At 40.3% G+C, this 23,490-nt stretch overlaps 1 protein-coding gene across 2 annotated transcripts in view; it reads right to left on the reverse strand.

Moving 5' to 3' along the window:
• The window catches only part of LOC126162372 (sorting nexin-14-like), a 217,551-nt gene that overhangs the window by 38,770 nt on the left and 155,291 nt on the right, over positions 1–23,490 (reverse strand). For both annotated transcript variants that reach the window (XM_049918827.1, XM_049918828.1), the window contains 2 exons: positions 21,896–22,137; positions 11,284–11,465 (listed from right to left, as the gene is read on the reverse strand). In XM_049918827.1, the coding sequence (XP_049774784.1) occupies positions 11,284–11,465; positions 21,896–22,137 (424 nt within the window). The remainder of the gene's footprint in view (positions 1–11,283; positions 11,466–21,895; positions 22,138–23,490) is intronic.

Raw genomic sequence — 23,490 nt, forward strand, 5'->3', positions numbered from 1 at the left:
CATGTACCAGCATAAAAGACAGAGGGCAACCACTCTCACAGCAGAGTGTGTGGCATGTTGTAATGTGCTCGCATTGCTTGAGGCAGAGATTCAACTTGCACTTAAAATCGTTGCAAATACCGTATTTACTCAAATCTAAGCCGCACTCGAATCTAAGCCACACCTGAAAAATTTGACTCAAAATCAAGGGGAAAAAATTTTTCCCGAATCTAAGCCGCACCTGAAATCTGAGACTCGAAATTCAAGGGGAGAGAAAAGTTTTAGGCCACACCTCCAAATCGAAACAAAGTTAGTCCATTGTAATATGAGACACAATTTAGGTCGAATGAATGACGATACAGCTACAGTAGTTTGGTTTGAGTTGTAAGCTTAGCAGTTAAGCTTTACCAAGTAGCCATTGCTATGTGTCAGACGCTCTGTCCGTATTTATACGGGTACCATTCCTTTTTCACGTGCTTTGTCTGGTTTGAATTGATTGATTATTTTTCTTTGAACCGATAGGTGCCGTTCTCTTTGTTATAGGTGTTTACGTCACTCTAAGCTGAAAATGCATTACTGTACTGTGTCATGCATTGTCGCATTCTGATGATGAGTGTTTATGGCCTGTCGCCCCTTGCGGCATGGCTTGCTTTTGTGCATGCTACCGCCGCTTACAATAAAAAAAGAGAGGAATTGTCTCATAAGTGAAACAATGGCAAGAGACTGCTATTTGTTGTTACTTACACTGCTGCTTTCTTTGATAATGATCAACAAGAACCAAATAATAGAGTGCGTATGATAGAAGATGTTCTGAACGAGAGTTTAGCGAAAATATTTCTCCGTTTGAAAATCTTTGCAGACGCCTCTAGTACATTACATTCTACACAGAAATTACAGTCATCTTGGATTTAAAAATCTAGTCAATTGCCGTGCTTAATTTCTTACAGTATCACTATTAGGCATAAGAATAATACGAATATAAACATGACATGATATGTATATGTATATTCTTCCGCATTTGCTGTTGTCTAGGCAGTAGTTCATTAGGCAGACAGGATTTAAATGAGATAGCAGCAAACACGAAAGAATACATGGCAAAACATTTATATTCGTATTATACTTACTGAGAAGAGAATACTGCATGTGATTCACAATTCATAAAAGTTCTTATTAGCAACCATCTCTTCTCACAGGTAGGAAAAAATTCAGAACGTAGAGTTGGCCGTATTGACAAACATCCCAAACAGTCCTGCCAGTCGGATTTTCGTAATACATTGAAATGCTGTGACATTCGAAGATGAACAATACGGAATTTGTATTTACTTCGTAGGATAATGTATGAAAATGCAGTGGTCGAAACTCGAGGCGGAGAAAAAAGCTCATCTTCCATCTTTTTCTTTTTTAATTTATTTACTTATGCAGAGGTTTTGGCACCAGTATTTATCTTTGTGCCTGCAAAATGCCTGTGTAGCGCTACGTATATTCGACGGCAGAAGTTAGTTGTGGCGGCACCTACCAACATTTTTCAGAACTTCCGCTTACTTTGCACTCGATTCTAAGCTGCAGGCGGGTTTTTAGATTACAAAAACAGGAAAAAAAGTGCGGCTTAGATTCGAGTAAATACGGTATTGGGGAGAGACAAATCAGTAAGTAGACATATTTTGCACATTTTCATTCAATAATGTCATACAGAATAATGTTCCAGTATGTCTCATCTTTAAGAAAGAAAGTCTTCATTGGGCAAAAATGTGCTGTGACACTAATTTCTTGTAGACTGCATCGGAGCACATTTATTCCCTCATGAAGTTTGTTGTTAATAGCCCACTGCAGTACAAGAGGAACAATGAGGTATGTAATTACAATACCAGAAGGACAAATGGCATTCATTACTCCACATTAAGATTGTCTTTAGCACAGAAAGGGATGCACAATGCTGTAAAAAAAATTTTTTATCATTTACGCAGTGATATAAAACACCTGACAGACAGCAAAATAAAATTTGATAACAAATTGAGAAATTTTCTCCTTGACAATTCCATCTATTCTGTACAAAAATTTCTGATACGGTAATGTGTAAAAAGAGGTGAGAGGTGAGTAGGAATTATTAACCCATTTTTTCTATTTGTAAATTATATGTTCAGAATATAACAGTATGTACATATTAATTTGCAATGTGAAATGTATAATGACTTGTTCTGCATCATTAGGATCTATCGTGCAAAATGATCCATGAAACATGTTACTAACTAACTAGCTAACTAATTAACTCAGAAAATATCCTTGAACAACCTATGAAATTTTGTTAATGTATTTTAGGCTCATTACGTAAATTTTTAAAAGGCTTCTTCATGAATTGAAAGATGAAGTTACAAAGCACAAGTTTTCAAGCAGATGTTGAAGATTTTTGTCTATAAAAACTCTGTCTATTATTTGCACTAATACTTACAGCCCATGTCACTGCAATTTTTGTTACTTTACCATATTAAACTGAATGGATTGTTGCTAATACTATTGTTATACAGTCGCACCAGCAATGTTACATGGTCCAGCCACTCTTATTTGAGTTTTATACAGAATTCTCAAATCACTGACTATTAGTAATCTTACACACACACACACACACACACACACACACACACACACACACACACAACCACCACCATCACCACCACCACCACCACAACACCATAATCATAATCATCATCATCATCATCATCATCACCATCAACAACAACTCAATGTATTTCAGGTTTTTTGTTTTGCTTCATGTACTGCCATGTTCCAACATTAAAAGATAATATTATAAATGTCTCAAAGGGTAAAAAATAAAATAAAAGCAATGAACTTCATATGATATCAATTGCTGACTCGCTTTTTCAAGTCATTTAATCATTCATTCACACATTGTGTTCCATATATCCCACCACGACAGAGATGCAGAATGGATAAAGTTATACACTAACAGGCAGAAGTAGGCAGTGCTAACTTCTGTAAAATATATCAACAGATTATGACTAGTACTAATCTGCTCATATGACAATTATTGGAATTACTTTTAGATTACTGCAAATATGTATATTAGGAAACTAATTGCTATTTTATTTACTTTTTTAAGGCACTGCTCCTCTGCTTTCACTATTCAGTTACTGTTTTCACCCAATAATTCAAGCAAAGCATTAACCTTACACAGAACACTATCAGCTGGCTATCTACTGAATGTTCAAGTTCTGTTTAATAGAAACTACATCTAGAAAAAATTACTTTTATTTCTGTCAATGATCACAAAACTTTTGGTCCTGAAACTAATGGTTTTGGTCAGCAATGACCATCTTCAGATCTGTTTTACAATGTGTCCTAATATTCTCCTGAATCCCCCAGGATCACTCTTTTAATCTGCGACAATGTCTCAGCTTTGGAAATTATATTTACATTCTTGAGTCCCACTTTTCCAATAAATTTTTAGAGGAGTGGCTAATGAGATATTCTAACAATGGAAAATCCAGGATGGAATGTAACAATATTATGAGAAGGGAAGTTGCCACTCACCATGTAGCGGAGATGCTGATTCACAGGTAGAAACAACACAAAGACTCTCACAATTAAAGCTTTTGGCCGTAGGCCTTCGTCAACAATAGACACACATACGCACACGTGCATGTGCACATGCACACTCACGCAAACACAACACACACACGATTGCAGACTCAGGCGGAGGCCTGCAGCCTATGGTCGAAACCACACTGGTTTCAGTTGCCTGAGACTGCAGTCATGTGTGTGAGTTATGTTGTGTGATTTTGTGTGTGCGCGTATGTGTGTCTATAGCTGATGAAGGTCTATGGCCAAAAGCTTTAATAGTGAGAGTCTTTGTGTTGTGCCTATCTGCGACTCAGCATCTCCGCTATATGGCGAGTGGCAGCGTTCCTTCTCATAATAATGAAATATTCTTTTATTCTGTTTTTAAATATCTGGAGATTTTCAATTTCCAATTTGACATCTAAGTGCAAACAAATACAGACTTTTGCACAAGAGTATAAAGCTCCATTCTGACCCGTATATGGTGATGCGCAGTATTTATTGTTATTCTAGTATTGCAGCCATGTCATTTTTATTTCTTTGGAACTGCCCAATATGAATTTTTGTAAGCTCAATGGAAAAATCATGCACATGTTAATATGAGAGAAAGCTAAAGCATCGTATGTGGTAGAGATGATGGAGGTGGAGGTGGGGGTGGGGGTGGGGGAGATAGACAGGTCAGAAAATAAAACATATAGAAATTGAAAAGGGAGTGAAGAATGGAAACTGAAACTGAAGAAATTAACGTAAATTAAGACCAGGTGGGTGGTGAGAACAAAGGAAATGCTGTAATGCCAGCTCCCACCTGCAGAGTTATGTGGAACTGGTCTCTGGGGGAAGAATCTAGATGGCACTTATGGTGGAGCAGGCACTGAGGTCATGAAAGTCATGTTGTATTACATTTTGTAAAACAGGATATTGCGTGTTGCCAGTGTACACCATCAGCCTACGCCCATTCATCGTAACTGATAACTTGGTGGTAGTGATGGCAATGTAAAAAGCTGAACAGAACAGTGCTTACAAAGCAGTTGGTATATAACCTATCATTTCACAGGTTGCTCTCCCTCTAATAGTATTACCGTATATACTCGAATAATTCGCACATATTTTTTCCCGAATTTTAGGATGAAAAACTGGGGTGCGCGGATTATTCGAAACATTGTTGGTGCTGCTCCGCCTTCAACAATACATCCCTTTATACTATTGCACTGTTGCGGCCTCAGTCTGTGACGCATCAGTAGCACGTTAGGAGTGAAGTATTAACGTCTTCAAACTTGTTAATTTTGGCTACAAGTTCTCGTTATCACTCGTACACTGCTAAAGAAAAAGTGAAGATTGTTGAAGAAGCCGAGAATATTGGAAACCATGCAGCGGGAAGAAAGTACGACGTGAGTGAGAGTCGTATTTGCGACTGGTGAAAAAATAAAACACAGCTTCAAGAAACTAATAGAAATCGCTGGGCATTTCACAACCAAAAAGCAAAGCATCCGGACCTCGAGAAAAGGCTCTGCCATTATGTAGATGAGAAGCGACAATACGGATGCGCAGTGACGAGTGAAATGTGCCAACTTAAAGCATTGTCTTTAGCCAAAGAACTAGGCATTACCAGTTTCAAAGCTAGCCGGGGCTGGGTATCAAGATTTTTCAACCGAAATGGTTTAGGATTCTGGAGGAAAACTACTATCGCTCAGCGACTTCCAGGTGATTACGAGGAAAAAATAGTGAATTTTCATCATTATGTGATAAATCTGCGCCGTAAACAGTCCTATATATTATTGCAAATTGGTAATGCGGATCAAACGCCAGTCTATTTTGAGATGCCGCTCGACAACACAGTGAAAAGGAAAGGAGAATCCAGCATCATGATACGAACTGGCGGCAGTGAGAAACAAAGATGTACAGTGATGTTGTGTGTAACTGGCGATGGACGAAAGCTACCACCTTACGTGATATTTAAAAGGAAAAATATTCCGAAAGTATCAGTAAAAGGCATACCAGTATTAGTGAGAGCGAATCCGAAAGGGTGGATGGACAATGAACTTATAATTGACTGGGTGACACATGTTTGGCAATGTCATCGTCGTCCTTTTTTTGCTATTGTAGGTACACGTAGAGTCCCGGCTGGCGGTGATCATGTTCCCCGGCCGCCCGCCCATCTAATGGGCCAGCTGGCCAGCTGCACGCCACTGAATCGGTTGAGTTTTAACAATGTATCAACCTGTACAGCAGCATTGCTTCAAACCAGTAGTTGTTATACATACTTTTGAACACATCATAACGTTGGAACAATTTTTTTTGTAAATAAAACAAATTAAAGCAAAATATATATATATTTTTTTCCTCTTCCTCAAAATTTGGGTGCGCGGATTATTCGAGTATATACGCTATATGTCTTGCCATTTACAGAACTGGTATAGGTGGTGGTAGGAGGGTGCATAGTGCGTGTCTTAAAGTGGAAACGGTCACAAGGGTAGGGAATTTGAGTGCAGAAGGAGCATAGGATATTATGGAGATGGGGAGGATAGCAAAGAGCTATTCCAGGCCTGCTTGGCAAAATCCCATACAGAATGGACCTCCTTTCAAGGCATCATTTTAGGAATCACAGCCTTGTCGATGTGGCTGATTAACGCTTTTAAAATCAGGGTAATACTGAGTGAGTAACACGAGGTGTACTCTTAAGTTGTTTTTTGGTGGGATCACCAGTACCAGGGCCACCACATCCAATCCTAGTTCTGCTGAGCCTTCCCAAAAACAACTTAGGAGTACATCTTTTGTCAATCAGTATTATTTTCATCTCGAATGTACTAATCAGTTACGTCGGCAAGGCTGTGACTTCCTAAAAACACGCCCTGAAATTAGGTCCACTCTGTCCAACATTTTGCCCACAACACCTGGAATAGCTTTTCGTCCCCTTTCCAACCTCTACAATATCCTTTTTTTTTTTTAAGGGGGGGAAAAGTGTTGTGACAGTGCCACGACATTTAACAGTGCCGCCACGACAGTACGCGCAAATGGCGATATAGGCGCTCCGCAACTCGGCTGAGCGCGGGAGCGCCATGTAGCTACGAACGGCACCGGCCGCATGTCACGGCACGGCAGTCGAATAAGAGATACTGAGTTGTTATCATGTAACGAGCTATTGTTTCTAAGTGAGTGTGTTTGAATATCCACGCAATTATTGGTGATTAAAGGTTATAACACTTTTTGGCGACGAGGTCGGATATTTTCACTGCGTTGTGGATTTGTGCGTTCGTGACGGGGCAGACATGGAACAGCTTATACAAGCGCTCATTGAACAACAAACACAGCTGACAGCTGCTATGCAGGCACAACAAACACAGCTGACAGCTGCTATTCAGGCGTTGTCAACGTCGCTTACTCATAGTCTGTCTTCCTCTTCTCCGCCTCCATTTGCTCCTTATGACGAGGCCGCCGAAGATTGGGAGGATTATGAGAAGCGTTTGCATCAACACTTCTTGGCTTTCGGCGTTGTCGACGCTCCTATGTGTAAGTCGTAATTTCTATCTTGGATTTCCCCACGGATCTATCAGCTGCTATCTCAGTTAGCCCCTCTGCGGGAACCAGCCTCTCTGTCCTTCCAAGAAATATGTGACTTATTGTCTAACTATTCCCGGAAAAACACCCACGTCATTGCCGCCCGTGTGGCGTTCTACCAGTGTCATAAACAGCCCCATCAATCTTACCGGGCTTGAGCGGCGGAACTACACGGTCTGAGTAGGAAATGTCAGTTTGTCACGGACACTCATCATGAGTCTTATGCTGATTCAATGGTTAGGGATGCTATTCTACGGCTTGCTCCTGATTAAGAAGTTCGGCAACGTGCCCTACAACTGCCGAACCCATCTTTGTCGGAAGTTCTAAGCATCGCTCAATCCTTTGAAGTGTCTCACGCTGCTGGTGCGCAAATAGGCACGTGGTGTGATGTAGGCGCTGTACAGTCAACTTTCGACATGGACAATTTGCCTGTTTCACAGGAGAACGAAGATGTGGCGGCGGTTCACTCGCGTAAACGTCGCGTTGGGCAGCAACGCTCACAGCGAAAACAGCAACCACAGAAGCAGGTTCGTTCCACACTTCCTTCTTGTCCACGTTGTTTCGTACAGCATGACAGGGCCGCGTGTCCAAAATGTTGGGCCACGTGTAATTCATGTAGGAAAAAAGGCCACATTGCTTCTGTGTGTCAGTCCCCTAAAGTTCCTGTCGACGAGGACGAGGCATCGGACATGGATGTTAACTGTGTGCTTTCTCAAACAAATAAGTTGTTTGTTACTGTTCGTGTTCTGGATACAGACATTTGCATGCAAGTGGACACTGGCTCTGCAGTAACTCTCATTAATTCTCGCACGTATTTGGAGTTGGGCTCCCCTCCCTTGTCTCCAGTTACGCGAAATCTGAGAACTTATAATAAACAGAAAATTCCTATCATTGGCCAGTTTGATGCTTCCACTGCCTACAAGTCTGTTGTTTGGCCCCTCACGTTTTATGTGGTGGATCATGCAGGCACTGAAAACCTGTTCAGTTATGATTCTTTCCAGTTGTTCGGATTCTCCATTGATGATGATGTGCACCTCATATCTGAGGATATTCTGTATCAACAGCTGGATGGATTGTGTTCTGAATTTTCGTCCGTGTTCTCTGATGGTCTGGGTGTGCCAAGGATTTTGAAGCCCACATTACTCTAAAACCTACAGCTCGCCCTACGTTTTTCCGGGCACGCCCTATTCCGGTGGCATTGCGTGCACCTGTCAAGGCTGAGATAGGCAGGTTAACAGCTTCAGGGATTCTCCTTCCTGTTACCTCCAGCGAATGGGCATTGCCAATCGTGGTGGTTTCTAAACCAAACGGGAGTCTGCAATTGTGTGGTGATTTAAAAGCCACTGTCAATGCTCAGAGCCTCATTGACACTTATCCTCTTCCCCATCCTGAGGAGTTATTTACCAAGCTCGCCAGTTCTTTTCCAAACTTGACTTATCGGTGGTGTACCATCAGTTGCCGTTGGATGCTTCTTCCAAGGAATTTCTCGTCATCAACACTCCTTGTGGGTTGTATCAGTACCAGCGGTTACCATTTGGCGTCGCTAGCGCACCGGCCATTTTTCAGCGGTTTTTGGAACAGCTCACGGCTTCCATTCCCGGCTGCATAAACTATCTGGATGACATTGTTGTCACGGGGGCCTCCACTGAGAAGCACCTTCGCAATTTGCGTTCACTGTTTCGGATTTTTCCACAGATGATGCTCTGCTGCAATTTCTGAGTTCTTATCGCTTCACGCCTCTGGATGATCGCAGCCCTGCATGGCCACCAACTGCGCACTCTACTGTACCTGCTTCACCCTGTCAGGCCTTGTGCTGTGTCCCCTAGTGGGGGAAAATACTCGGTGGTCGCCGACGTGTGGGCACGAGGGTATGGATCTCGCCCTAAATGGATTCCAGGGGTGGTCAAGGCTCTTCGCGGCCGCCGGCTTTGTGAAATACGTACGGACGACGGCATGGTTGTTCGCCATTACGACCAGATGCGCCCACGAGTGGAGGCCACGCCGGTGCCACCGCCCCTTCCTTCGCCACCACCAGCTCGAGAAGCCAGTCCTGTCGCTGCTGCCGATCTACCGTACGTGTTGATGCATCTGACGTCGCTACCGCTTCAGAGTATGCCGGAACCGGTCCCAGTCACGACGCCGCCTTCTTCGGGACCCATCTCGCTGAAGCACACCCCCACAGGTCCACGACACCTATGGATGCTGCTCCGGAGTTTTCACCCATCATCTCGTCCAGGAGGCACGTTCCACGCATGAGCTTCTGTCCTGGACATTTTCGACCATACTCTCGTCTCTCTCCGTGGGATCTTCTCGGGGCCTCACAAGAGGCCATGGATGTCTCCGCACTGTCCATGTCTCCAAGGAAGTGAGTGTTTTTTCTTTCTTTCAAGGGGGGGGGGGGGGGGAAGTGTTGTGACAGTTCCACGACATTTAACAGTGCCGCCACGACAGTACGCGCAAACGGCGATAGAGGTGCTCCGCAACTCGGCTGAGCGTGGGAGCGCCACCTAACTACGAACGGCGCCGGCCGCATGTCACGGCACGGCACGGCAGTCGAATAAGAGATACTGAGTTGTTATCATGTAACGAGCTATTGTTTCTAAGTGAGTGTGTTTGAATATCCACGCAATTATTGGTGATTAAAGGTTATAACATATGCTCCCTCTGCAACCATTTCCTACGCTCTACGCATCCTCCTACCATTGCCTATACGAGCCCTGTAACTGGCAAAACATATACTATCAAAAGGAGAGCCACCTGTAAATGACACACCATGTACCAGTCGTTATGCAAGCACTGTTCAGCTTTTTACATTGGCATGATTACCACCAAGTTATCAATTAGCATGAATGGGCATAGGCTGAGGGTATACACTTGCAACAAACAAAATCTACAACAAGACAGTCATGACCTTGGTGTCTGTTTCTCCGTAAGTGCCATCTGGATTCTTCCCTCAAACACCAGTTTCTCATAACTCTGCAGGTGGGAACCAGTATTACAACATGCCCTTGGTTCTCACCACCCACCTGGCCTTAACCTTGGTTCTCACCAGCCACCTGGCCTTAATTTACGTTAATACTTCCATCTCAGCATTCCATTCTTCACTTCCTTTTAGTTTTCTACAGCTTTTCTGACCTGTCTATTCGCCTCCCACTCCTGCCTCCCCCTCCCCAACCTGTATCACATACAATGTACTTAGCTTTCCGCTCTTATTAAATCGTATATGATTTTTTGTCAGTAATCTTTGTATTGCATATTTCCCTATCTTCCACCTTTAAGCTCTCCAATTTTTAAATCTTGTCCATTGCAGTCTTTCGTCTTTCCTTCTCATCCTGTCTAGTATGTCTCCTTGAACTGGTTCTGGAAGATTTTTCCAAAGTCTCCCCATTTCCTAAACTTGACCAGACCTTTTCCTTCAACCCTCTTCCTTCCCTGTCGACCCTTCTGCCAAAGAAGTAGCTACCGGCTCTGAAAGTTTGCAAATTTCTGTACCTTTATATGTGTGTTCTCCTCTTGCTGCTTGGTCGGTAGATCTTACATATATTTCCTAAGATTCTTTTAAATAGTTTGACTACCTGAAAAGTAATGTTACAACTCAGAAGATTGTGTCTTCACTTTTTGTCAAGCTTTCTAAAAGATCAATGACAACATCTTATTTTCGACGTGTCACCTTCGGCCCCCCTCATTCCTGCACTTCTTTCTTACGATGCCATGTATCTCACACAGAATAGTGCTTATTTCAGCAAACTATAAAATGCACTCAATCTCCATCAGCGGAATATGACAGACCACTTGGAGTTGCACAATTCACTTTGTACATAAACTGATATAACATTTAAATTTTGTGAGGTGAAGAGCAATACATCTTTTGAGAGTCCACCAATAATTACTACTTTTTATTTACTTGTCTGACAATCAGCACTTCATTGTAAAGATGAGGAGTGGTCTGTCATTTCAAATACCATTCATCTCTGAGTTTATGGATTTTATTTGACGAGCCAATGGCAGAAGAGAACAAATGTGTGTCACAGCACATGAAAAAGATGTGAGCAGTATGAATAAACATAGCTAGTTTTGTATATATTCAACAGCCAAGTGGCAGTGAATCAAGTATATAACACAATTACCTTAAGTTACACTTCACAAATCACATTAACTGCAAATACAGCAACTTACGAAGATAGAGCACACAGTCATAGAATCCTTGAATAGGCAATGCACTTCCACCCATTCCTGCCCCTGCCAGAGCAAATAGTGGTTGATGACGGTCTAACCCAAAGTTGTCCCCAAATACAGGATGAGTGAGACAACGTACTTTCTGAGGCTCTTTGGCATTAACATCTTTCCATTCGTACTTGCTGAAACAGGAAATACAGGCTTACACAATGTCAATTGAAAAAGCTTACTAATTTCATTTAACACTCAATAAATTAAGACTTGGGTGAATGAAACACACACAAAATACATCAAATATGTAACCAAAGCTACTTATTCTTCGAAAGAAAGTAACAAATATGATACTTTTATCTTCTTTTAGAAAGAGGCATGTTTAAGAACTGATTTCCAACTTGCATTTTGTTGTTGCAGTGTTCCATCAGAAGGCTGGTTTGATGGAGCTCTTCACGCTAGTCTATCCTGAGCAAGCCTCTTCACCTCTGCAGAACTACTGCAACCCACATCTATTTGAACCTCTTTACTACAGTCAAGCCTTTATGCCTGTCTGCAATTTTTTCCACTCAAACTGCCTTCCATTACCAAATTGATAATTGCTTGATGCTCCAGAGTATATCCTATTACCTAGTACTTTTTTTAGTCCAACTGTGTCATAGATTTCTTTTCTCCTTAAGATTGATTCAGTACTTCCTCATTAATGATTCATTCTCCCCACTGAATCTTCAGCATACTTTTGTAACATCACATTTCAAAAGCTTCTATTCTCTTCATGCCTGAACTGCTTATTGCCCATGTTTCACTTCTGTGCAAGGCTAAACACTACACAAATACCTTCAGAAAAGACTACCTAACATTTAAATTTATATTTGATGTTGACAAATTTCTCTTTTCAGGAATCATCTTTTGCCATTGCCAGTCAACATTTTATATCTGCTCTAGTTTCGTCATTGCCTGTTATTTTTTAGTCTAATTTCCTCAGTGCTATCTAATTTGATCGGAGTACATTCAATAACCCTTGTTTTTCTTTTGCGGATGTTCACCTTTAATCTGTTTTCAATACACTAATCACTCTAATGGTACTTCGCCTGTTTTACTTAACTTGTATGCCAGGTGGAATAGTTTTGTTATGGCCTGCTCTCTCAAGGATCTCAATAATTCTGAGGAAATGTCACCTTCTCTGGGAACCTTGTCTCCACTTACATCTTTTGTCACCCTGTCAAATTCTTCCCACAGTATCGTATCTCACATCTTGTTTTCACCTACTTTCTCTTCTCTTTCTATAATATTGCCTTCACGTTTGTTTCCCTTATACAGACATTCCATATTTCCATATATTCCTTCTACATGAAGATCAGATTGAAAGAAAGTATGGTGAGATAAAGGAAATTATTCAGATAGTTAAGGGAGATAAAAATTTAATTGTCATGGGTGACCAGAATCCAGCAATAGGAATATGAAGAGATGGAAAAGTACTAGGAGAACATGGACGAGAGGAAGGAATGACGTATGAAGCTGTCTCATAGAATTTTGCACAGAGCATAATTTAATCATTGCTAACACTTGGATTGAGAATCATGAAAGGAGACTGCATACTTGAAAGAAACCAAATGAATTTCGAAGGTTACAGACTGATTATATGTACAATGGTAAGACACACATTTCAAAATCAGATTTTATATGGTAAGACATTTCAAGAGGTATGTATATAAGACCATAAATATTGGTTATGAATTGCAGACTGAACTGAAGAAATTGCAAAAATGTAGAATAATAAGGAGATGGGACCTGGATAAATTGAAGGAACCAAAGGTCGTTGATAGTTTAAGAGGAATCATCAGGCAATGTTGGATTGAAACCGGGGGAAAAAACTACAATAGATGATGAATGGATAGCTTTGGGAGATGAAATACAAAAGGCAGCAGAGGATAACACAGGTAAAATGATAAAGCCTGGTAGACATCCTGGATAAAAATGGAGATACTGAATTAATTTGATGAAAGGAGAAAATATAAAATTGCTTCAAATGAAGCAGATAAAACGGAATACACATGACTAAAAAATGATACTGATGGGAAGTGTTATGCAACTTTCTGAATATCAACAAATTTTATGGCAAGACAGTATTAATCAAAAAAGGAAAGTTGGAAGGTGGAAGGAATATTTAGAGTACCTCTACAAGGATTATGAACTTTAAGACTATATTATACAAATGGAACAGGAATAGATGAAGATAATGTGGAAGATATGATAACTGCGAGAAGAATTTGACAGAACACTGAAACACCTAAACAGTACAAAGCCACTGGGATAGGTATATTTTCATGGAATTATTGAGATGTTTGGGAATGCTAGCCACGACAAAACTACTCCACCTAGAGTGCAAGATGTATGAGATGGGTGAAATGTGCTCAAATTTCACGGAGAATGTAATAATTCCAATTCTTAAGAAGGCACGTGTTGACAGGTGGACTACTACCGAACCATACATTTCGTAAGTCATGATTACAAAATGTTGATACTAATTATCTAGAGAAGAATGGAAAAACTGATAGAAGTCAACCTCGGGAAAAATCAGTTTGGATTCCTGAGAAACGGAGGAACACACAAAGCAATACTGATCCCATGACTTATTTTAGAAGACAGTTTATGGAAAGACAAACCTACATTTATAGCATCTATAGATTGCTAAAAACCTTTTGCCAAGCCCACAATCTGAAATTTAAAAAGTAGCAGGAATAAAATAGAGGGAGAGGAAAGTTATTTACAACTTGTATAGAAACCAGACCACAGTTATAGATGTCATAGGACATGAAATGGAAGGGAGTGATTAAGGGGTAGTCTATCCCCAATGTTATTCACTCTAAATATTGAGCAAAGGTAACCAAAAAGAAATTTAGAAAGAAAATGAGAATAAATAAAAACTTTAAGGTTTGTTGATGATAGTGTAATTGTATCAGTGATGGCAAAGGTTTTGAAAGGTCAATTGAACAGGATGGATAGTGTCTTGAAAGAAAATAAGATGAACACCAGTAAAACAAGGGTAATAGTGTGTCATTATTATCATCACCACCACTATCATCTTGCGCATGTTCCATGGCTGGCGATGCTCCTCGCTTCCTACATTCCACTTTCTCCAATCATGCCAGTCTCCTTCTTGCAGTCCTCTGGCATCCACTGTACCCCGGACCTCTGATTCCATCTCCTTCTAGGTTGTCAAAACATTCTTTTGTCTGCTGGTGTCCACTGCCACATTTTCTTTGGCCAGAGGTTGCTGTCCATCCTTTCTAGATGTCCATACCATTTCAGACATTTCACCTCTATGGTGAAATTGATTTAAATCACAGGTGATGCTGAGGTAATTAAATTAGGAAATGAGAAACTAATAGTTGTAGATACGTTCTGCTATTTGGGCAATAAAATATCTGATTGTGACCGAAGTAGAGGGGATGTAAAATGCAGACTAGCAATAGCAACAAAAGCACTCCTGGAAAAGAGGAATTTGTCATCATCTAATATCAATTTAAATGTTAGGAAGTCTTTTCTGAAGGTATTTGTCTGATACATAGCACTGTGCAGAAATGAAATGTGGACAACAAGCAGTACAGACAAGAAGAGAATAGAAGCTTTTGAAATGCAGTGCTATAGAAGAATATTGTAGAAGAGGGCAACACACACCTGAGAGAGATAGAGAGAGAGAGAGAGAGAGAGAGAGAGAGATGCTGCAGATATTAACTTTCTGTCTGCCATAATAATAATCAATGTAATCAAATGTGTTTTCATTACTAATGAAGACTGCAATGCAAACGAAAGAAATCTTCATCCCTGAACAGAATCTTTTATTAGAATTATTCATCTTTGTGCAAGTATGGAAGTTATTAGTTTAATAGAGCAACGGCGATATCTGTAATTTGTATGTGGTCAAGAGGAATGCTTGCCGTACATCTGGGATTAGCCCAGTCAGTCTTGGTTTTTTTTAGTTCTGTCTGGGGTTGTAAAAATGTCCAAGGTTTGAAAATTTTATTACTAATGAGGTTCTCTCTCTCTCTCTCTCTCTCTCTCTCTCTCTCTCTCTCTCTCTCTCTCCCCCTCCCCCCTCCTCCCCTTCTTCTTCTTTTTAATTATCTTCGATCTATATGTTCGACAGCACATTTTGAAACATTCTCTTATGGCCTCCCCCCACCCTGCGCCCTATAGCTGACCTAGAAGCAAGCACTGACTCAACAAGGACACATAGCTAATGATCCTTCCACAACTTTTCACCTGGTCATTTCGCAACACAACATTGACAACGTGTTTATCTCGTTCCCGTGTGTGAGGTATCTCATCTACACGTTTCTCGCCATTTTATCTCTATTTGACTTTTGTTTCATCACATAGCAATGTATAAAAGAAAGTGTTTGCTTAATGTCAAAATGCAACAGGAAAACAAATTTTTGAAACTGTTTAATGACAGTAACAATGAATGTGTTTACTGTACACTATGTGCCAGAGAATTTTCTGTTGTACATAAAGGAAAGGATGAAATTAACTACCACGTCGAAACAGCTGAGATCTTTTTAAGACTAAAGATGAGAATAACAATGATCTGGAGTGTGCTGCTAAAGAGTGTACATTTTCGTAGCATACTGTTAGGAATGAACACCATTTCTGAAAATAGTCACATCTAGTGATAAATACACTGACTAAATAAAATCAATAATTCAGTAAAATGTTATAACTAATTTCAAAAGTGTGCCCTGACTGGATTATTAAATTAAAAACAATGATTCAATCAGGGCTATTAGAAAAATCACAGGATGAACGCTGGTAGCAGATTTATAAAGCAAACAGGATGGTCAGAAAATTTTTGTCTTTCTTGAATATACTCCTACAGCACTGAATCTTGTTTTCCATAAACCAAGCAAGGGTACAACTGAAAAGAACTCACAGGATTAAACAATATTGTGCTAGGAAGAGAGACCTTCCTTATTCAGAGGACATGGTATAGTGAACTGTTGAAATTCCATTACTACCAGTATCATAAGAGCCTACAATCTGTCATTAAAAATAAAACTTATTCACTATGTTCCAAATATAAAACATCCAAGAATAAAACAAAAGCATTCTGAACTCCATTAAAAAAACAAATGAACAAAAACAGTAATTCAAATGGAATTGAGTACAAATGGTCACCCAAAAGAAATTGGTGCCCCGGAAAGCATCTCTGGCAGAAATGGTAAAGCATTCAAAACACTGGTGATGAAATTCAATTACTTCCTTACAGTGGCAGCAAATATTACACCTACTAATAAATAAAAAAGCCAAAATATAGGTGCAACAGATTTACTTTGGCAGACACTACATGGACCACCAAGTGACATTAATTTCAAAAATACTATCTCAAGCAGAATTACAAAATGCACCAAGTCCCTAAAAAGTAGTAATGCTTGCTGGCTATAATGGTGTTTCTAGTGTAATACTAAAATCTTGTTCTGACTTGATAGGACTACCCTTAAGCTATCTTTGTAACCAATCAACAATGTAGGGAGAAACATATATTGCTAGTCACTGCAAAGATGACAGGCTGAGATGCAGACAGGTACAATGGAAAGACTGTTACACATTTAAATCTTGGCCAAAGCCTTCTTCAGAAAAGGAAAAACACACACACATTCATTCGTACAAGCAAGCACACCTCACGCACACATGACCGCCATGTGTGCATAAGGTGTGCTTGCTTGTATGAATGAACGAACATGTGTGTGTGTGTGTGTGTGTGTGTGTGTGTGTGTGTGTGTGTGTTTGCTCGTTTTTCCTTTTCTGAAGAAGGCTTTGGACAAAAGCCAAATGTGTAACAGTCTTTTCATTGTGGCTGTCTGCAACTCAATGTGTCATCTTTATAGTGAGTAGCACTCCATTTTTCTCCTTACATTGTTAATATTGCAACTGGGAATTTACATTGTTTGTAATCAGCCAATGACTCCCAATTTCCTGGTATGCTTAAATATTGTGTATCAACATCCACCTATAAATGACAAACAAGTAGCTCTAATTACACTTCTATTTCAGTCTTTAATCTTCTCAAACATTTTTGAGAAAATTGCTGGATATAAAATACTGATTCAGTTATCTGAGCAGAATTTGCCAAGTGCCTGCGATTGTCTGTCATTTAGGGGTCTTCATACAGAAAGTACTACAGGACTTGAGCAATGAAATTTTGGCAAAGCTAAAAAAAAAAAAAAAATATATATATATATATATATATATATATAATAGAGGGAAACGTTCCACGTGGGAAAAATATATTTAAAAAGAAAGATGATGGGACTTACCAAACAAAAGCGCTGGCAGGTCGATAGACACACAGACAAACACAAACATACACACAAAATCTGCTTTCGCAACCAATGGTTGCCTCGTCAGGAAAGAGGGAAGGAGAGGGAAAGACAAAAGGATTTGGGTTTTAAGGGAGAGGGTAAGGAGTCATTCCAATCCCGGGAGCGGAAAGACTTACCTTAGGGGGAAAAAAGGAGGGAAAAAGGGACAGGTATACACTCGCACACACACACATATCCATCCTCATATACACAGACACAAGCAGACATTTGTAAAGGCAAAGAGTTTGGGCAGAGATGTCAGTCGGGGCGGATGTACAAAGGCAAAGATGATGTTGACAGACAGGGGAGGTACGAGCGGCGGCAAATTGAAATTAGAAATTAGCGGAGATTGAGGCCTGGCGGATAGCGAGAAGAGAGGATATGCTGAAGGGCAAGTTCCCATCTCCGGAGTTCTGACAGGTTGGTGTTAGTGGGAAGTATCCAGATAACCCGGACGGTGTAACACTGTGCCAAGATGTGCTGGCCGTGCACCAAGGCATGTTTAGCCACAGGGTGATCCTCATTACCAACAAACACTGTCTGCCTGTGTCCATTCATGCGAATGGACAGTTTGTTGCTGGTCATTCCCACATAGAACGCTTCACAGTGTAGGCAGGTCAGTTGGTAAATCACGTGGGTGCTTTCACACGTGGCTCTGCCTTTGATCGTGTACACCTTCCGGGTTACAGGACTGGAATAGGTGGTGGTGGGAGGGTGCATGGGACAGGTTTTACACCGGGGGCGGTTACAGGGGTAGGAGCCACCCTCTGGCTCCTACCCCTGTAACCGCCCCCGGTGTAAAACCTGTCCCATGCACCCTCCCACCACCACCTATTCCAGTCCTGTAACCCGGAAGGTGTACACGATCAAAGGCAGAGCCACGTGTGAAAGCACCCACGTGATTTACCAACTGACCTGCCTACACTGTGAAGCGTTCTATGTGGGAATGACCAGCAACAAACTGTCCATTCGCATGAATGGACACAGGCAGACAGTGTTTGTTGGTAATGAGGATCACCCTGTGGCTAAACATGCCTTGGTGCACGGCCAGCACATCTTGGCACAGTGTTACACCGTCCGGGTTATCTGGATACTTCCCACTAACACCAACCTGTCAGAACTCCGGAGATGGGAACTTGCCCTTCAGCATATCCTCTCTTCTCGCTATCCGCCAGGCCTCAATCTCCGCTAATTTCTAATTTCAATTTGCCGCCGCTCGTACCTCCCCTGTCTGTCAACATCATCTTTGCCTTTGTACATCCGCCCCGACTGACATCTCTGCCCAAACTCTTTGCCTTTACAAATGTCTGCTTGTGTCTGTGTATATGAGGATGGATATGTGTGTGTGTGCGAGTGTATACCTGTCCCTTTTTCCCTCCTTTTTTCCCCCTAAGGTAAGTCTTTCCGCTCCCGGGATTGGAATGACTCCTTACCCTCTCCCTTAAAACCCAAATCCTTTTGTCTTTCCCTCTCCTTCCCTCTTTCCTGACGAGGCAACCATTGGTTGCGAAAGCCAGATTTTGTGTGTATGTTTGTGTTTGTCTGTGTGTCTATCGACCTGCCAGCGCTTTTGTTTGGTAAGTCCCATCATCTTTCTTTTTAAATATATATATATATATATATATATATATATATGGCGTAAGAGAGAGCAGTTTGCACTGACAAACTGTGTCACAGGCATGAAACAAACCACAAAGTAGAGGATCATAACATGGGGGGTCCCACAATGATAGCATCTGGGCCTGTTCTTGTTAACCTTCAAATACGATTTTGCAATGACTTTAAAGATGAAGATGTTTTGTGGTGAAACAACCATCATAATTAAGGCTCAAACAGAACCTTAGTAGACATAGTGCAGATGATATGATTGCATAGATTTTCCCTGGGTGATGATTTGTACTATGTTAGTCAGACTTGCAGTCAGATCCTCAAATCAATTTTACATAATGTTTCACTATTACAACCGGGTGCCATCTTCAAATGTGAAGCTGAACTGGTGAGAAACCAGAGCCACTGCACATCTATAGGCTGTGGAAGGCTCATAGTGTGTGTGCGCCGCAAGCACCACTGGTTATGAGTGATGGGATGAGTCATATATTGCAATAAAGATGTATGGCTCTAAGATCTGCTGCTGACCTTGTCAAAGCACTGTGAGGTCATACATGTTAAATGTCCACAGTATGTATGATTAGTTTGAAATGTGTACATAAAAAGCACGCTAAGGTGGTCTGCACACAATGTGAAAATGACAACAAAGGATGAATGTTTTATACCATATGAGGATTCTGCCTTTAAAAGTTATTAAAGCTTCATATCAAAAAATCAGTTATGTGAAAATAAAAAATTATAAAAATGTCACTGACACTGTCATCAGCCTTTTAAAGGGGAATAAAAATGTATATTTTACATAATTATTTCATGGAATGATGGAGACCAGTTTTCTTCTGTGTGATTTAGTTTCTTGTCAAATAAACCCAATGAAAGTGTTTGCATATCAAAGTATCATGTGACTACTTAAGGGTTAAATCTCTTTAAAATGCTCTCAGTTTTAGAGATGCTCCCAGCACATGGACGGAAAGCAACTGGTTTACATCCACCTACTGGTACAAATTCCGAGGCATGACAAATTGTTTATTAGAGTAAACCCTCTGCTTGAAGACAGACCTCGGGTATTTTTCTTCTGACAAGCTGTCAGAATTGGAGATTGCCTAACCCTTTTGTGCCAGCATCCTAAAGACCCCACTGTGGTGATGCAATGGATGGCAGCTCACTGCATGAGGATACCTCACAATGTGTATGTGTACAGATTTGTGATAGAAACTGTGACCTCGAGTTCCATCATCTCTTTTATAAACCAACACATCCAACAAGGAAGCTTCATGACATCTTCAAGTTTCACTTACTGCTGGGACAAAGAGAATTAAAGAGTTACAGGAACAGCCCGAGTCATCCACATACCTACGAAAACAGGTTGCTTTCCAAGCTGTCATCTTCAGAGTCCTATTCACAAAATCTTCCACAAATAAGTTCACAACTATGAGTGATAAATGCTTCTTCACCGGCACTCCTTTACACTGTTCCAATGATAAATAAATAAAAAGTAAGCTGAAGTCAGCATATGATGGCAGACCTTTGTGGAAATGTCTCAACTACAATGTATTGCTCGGATCAGCACTCATCATCAATGGCATTTTCTTGGTTAAATTTAGCTGGCATAAGCAAAAATGGTATTAAGTAATATAGTGAATGTTTGTTGTTAAAGCAACATACGGATGGTCTGCTTGCCTTCTGTTACTGTGTACATAGACTTGTTCCACTTCGTGATGAGATCTATGGAGCACCGTAAATGACTGAATTAATTATGTAATTAACTAATTAATTCAGGCACACATATAAAGCTATTTATGATGGAAAAGCACCACAAATTCAAATTTTAGACACCATAAGTCATAAAGAACATTTACAGGCGTATTCACAAATCAACTGAGCGAACAGAACACTACTTTTCCTGAAAACAGTATCATACGGGATATGCTAAACGAAATTTCTCATTTTCCAAAAGTATTATGGATGCCATACAATTCTGTGAAGGGTTAGGGCTGTAGTTTGATTTGTGTGGGAATGATGTAAATCAGAATGCTTGTTACAGCTTTAAGAGCACCCTGTGTTTCTGTAAACATACATGAAATTAGCTATCCGAAAATGTGTAATTATAACCTAACAATGGAAAATCCAGGATGGAATACCAACAATATTATGAAAAGAACATATCACTGCACACCCTACAGATGAGATGTTGAGCTGCAGACAGGCACAACAAAAACACTGTCTGGGGTCACTGGCCAGAGACAGGAATCATGTGTGTGTGTGTTGTGCTTGTGTAAATCTGTGTCTGTTTTCTACGTTAGGAGCAAGACATTTAGCAGAAGCCTCAAAACGTACAGCAACTTTTTTTGTTGTACCTGTCTGTGACTCAACGTCTCCTCTATATGGCAAATAGCAATCTATCCTTTTCATAATATCATTGTAATTATAGTCATTTTGCAGCATAGTTCAAGTTATTCAATAATTTCTATTTTTATTGATCCATTTCTCATCTGAAAGGAGTAAAGCACAGCAAAATTTAAAAAGAAGCAGTTTTAGCTTCCAGGTTACACATATATAATACCACTATTCCCACTTCTGTGGAAATGTCTTTGCTGATTGGCACATGACATTGTCAGTCTAGAAATGGTTAATTTTAATTTAACATTCCTTACCTTGAACGATTTTTGCCTGTTTCACAGGTTGAAAGGAATGTAGCCAGGAAAGCATCAAGATGCTGACCTCTCTCTTTCCGTAACCTAATGGGAACTGTTCGACGAATCATTCGACCTAGACCTTCTGGTACTCCAACAGAAGCAGGAACAAATTCAGAAGGAGAACGCAGGAAAGCATGTAGTAAATCACTTCCACGCAGAGTTGGTTTCTGTAGCAGACGTTGCAAAAAGTCCTCAAATACCTGTGCAAATGGAAACCAGGCAGTTCATTATTCTGATAATCACTTACTTGGATTCAAGGCCATTACTTACTTGGATTCAAGACCAGTCAGGTCACTGCTAATAATAATAATAATAATAATAATAATAATAATAAAATCACCACAGTAACAGAGTATTTCTATTGTACAACAAAATGTGCATAATACTTCAAAATGACTACATAACAAACTCTCAAAACGCTTAAAAATTATTAGTTTTGAAATGAAATGTATACTACTCTGCTTTATAATGCCACTGAAAACACATGATGAAGTTCATAATAAGAGAAACAGTGGCACATAGCTGTCACAATTTACGTGTGTGTGTGTGTGTGTGTGTGTGTGTGTGTGTGTGTGTGTGTGTGTGTTGGTGGGGACGGGGGGGGCAGGGGGGGAGGAGGGGGGGTTGTATGCGTGTGCTCATGCACACTCAACTGAATGATGCATATATGATAACAGATTCAGTATGTGGATGGAAGTATTTACCCATTCACTCTTCCACAACTTCCCAGTCTGATTATTTGATCTAATCTTTCCATTTAGATTTCTCTCCAAATATGCTATGTCCACCAATAATGCTCTTGCCTGAAGTAAATTGGTACTGAAATCAATCACCATGTAAAAGTAATAATATGCTATGCTATACCATCATTCATACTGTTGCCAAAATGGGTCATATTTGCATGTCAGACACTGAAAGAACTTATGTACTGGACAGTACTATTAAACACCCTATTTAACAGTGTGGGTTACAATCTCATGCTATCTAATTGATGCTACTGTTCTGCAAGAGGAGCTACAGCCAAGAATTACATGGGTATTTTAGGTGTATCCTATGAATACAGGAGTTGTTTCCTACATGGAACGCTAAGTTTGAAGATTACAATGTCTCTATTCACATTTTTAACTCTGCTTGTACAGAGTTTAATGAAACATAATGAATTTTACTTTCACTTAATTTGTCCAGTTACCTAACTTGAAGACTATTCAGCATGTATGGTCAGTTTTAGAGCAGATTCACTCAACCCCTCCACCCACCCATTTGTTGCATTCATTGTACAAGTCACAGCTGTAAGACAGAGCATGGTCACTTGTTGCACTAACCATATTTGTTCAGCCTTTACAATATTATAATTATCTGTATTTGTTCTTAGCAGAAGGTTTTACCCTTCTCCTTTCTTCTATAAAGTAAGGGTAGTATCCTACAATTTTCTGCCACAAAAAACTTAATTTCAAGTTGCTTGCAGACAAGCACAATGAAAAGACTGTTGCACATAATAGCTTTTGGCCAAAGCCTTCTTCAGCAAACACACACACACACACACACACACACAC

This window comes from Schistocerca cancellata, chromosome 2 (genome assembly GCF_023864275.1).
Source record: "Schistocerca cancellata isolate TAMUIC-IGC-003103 chromosome 2, iqSchCanc2.1, whole genome shotgun sequence".
In the NCBI taxonomy this organism is placed as follows: domain Eukaryota; kingdom Metazoa; phylum Arthropoda; class Insecta; order Orthoptera; family Acrididae; genus Schistocerca; species Schistocerca cancellata.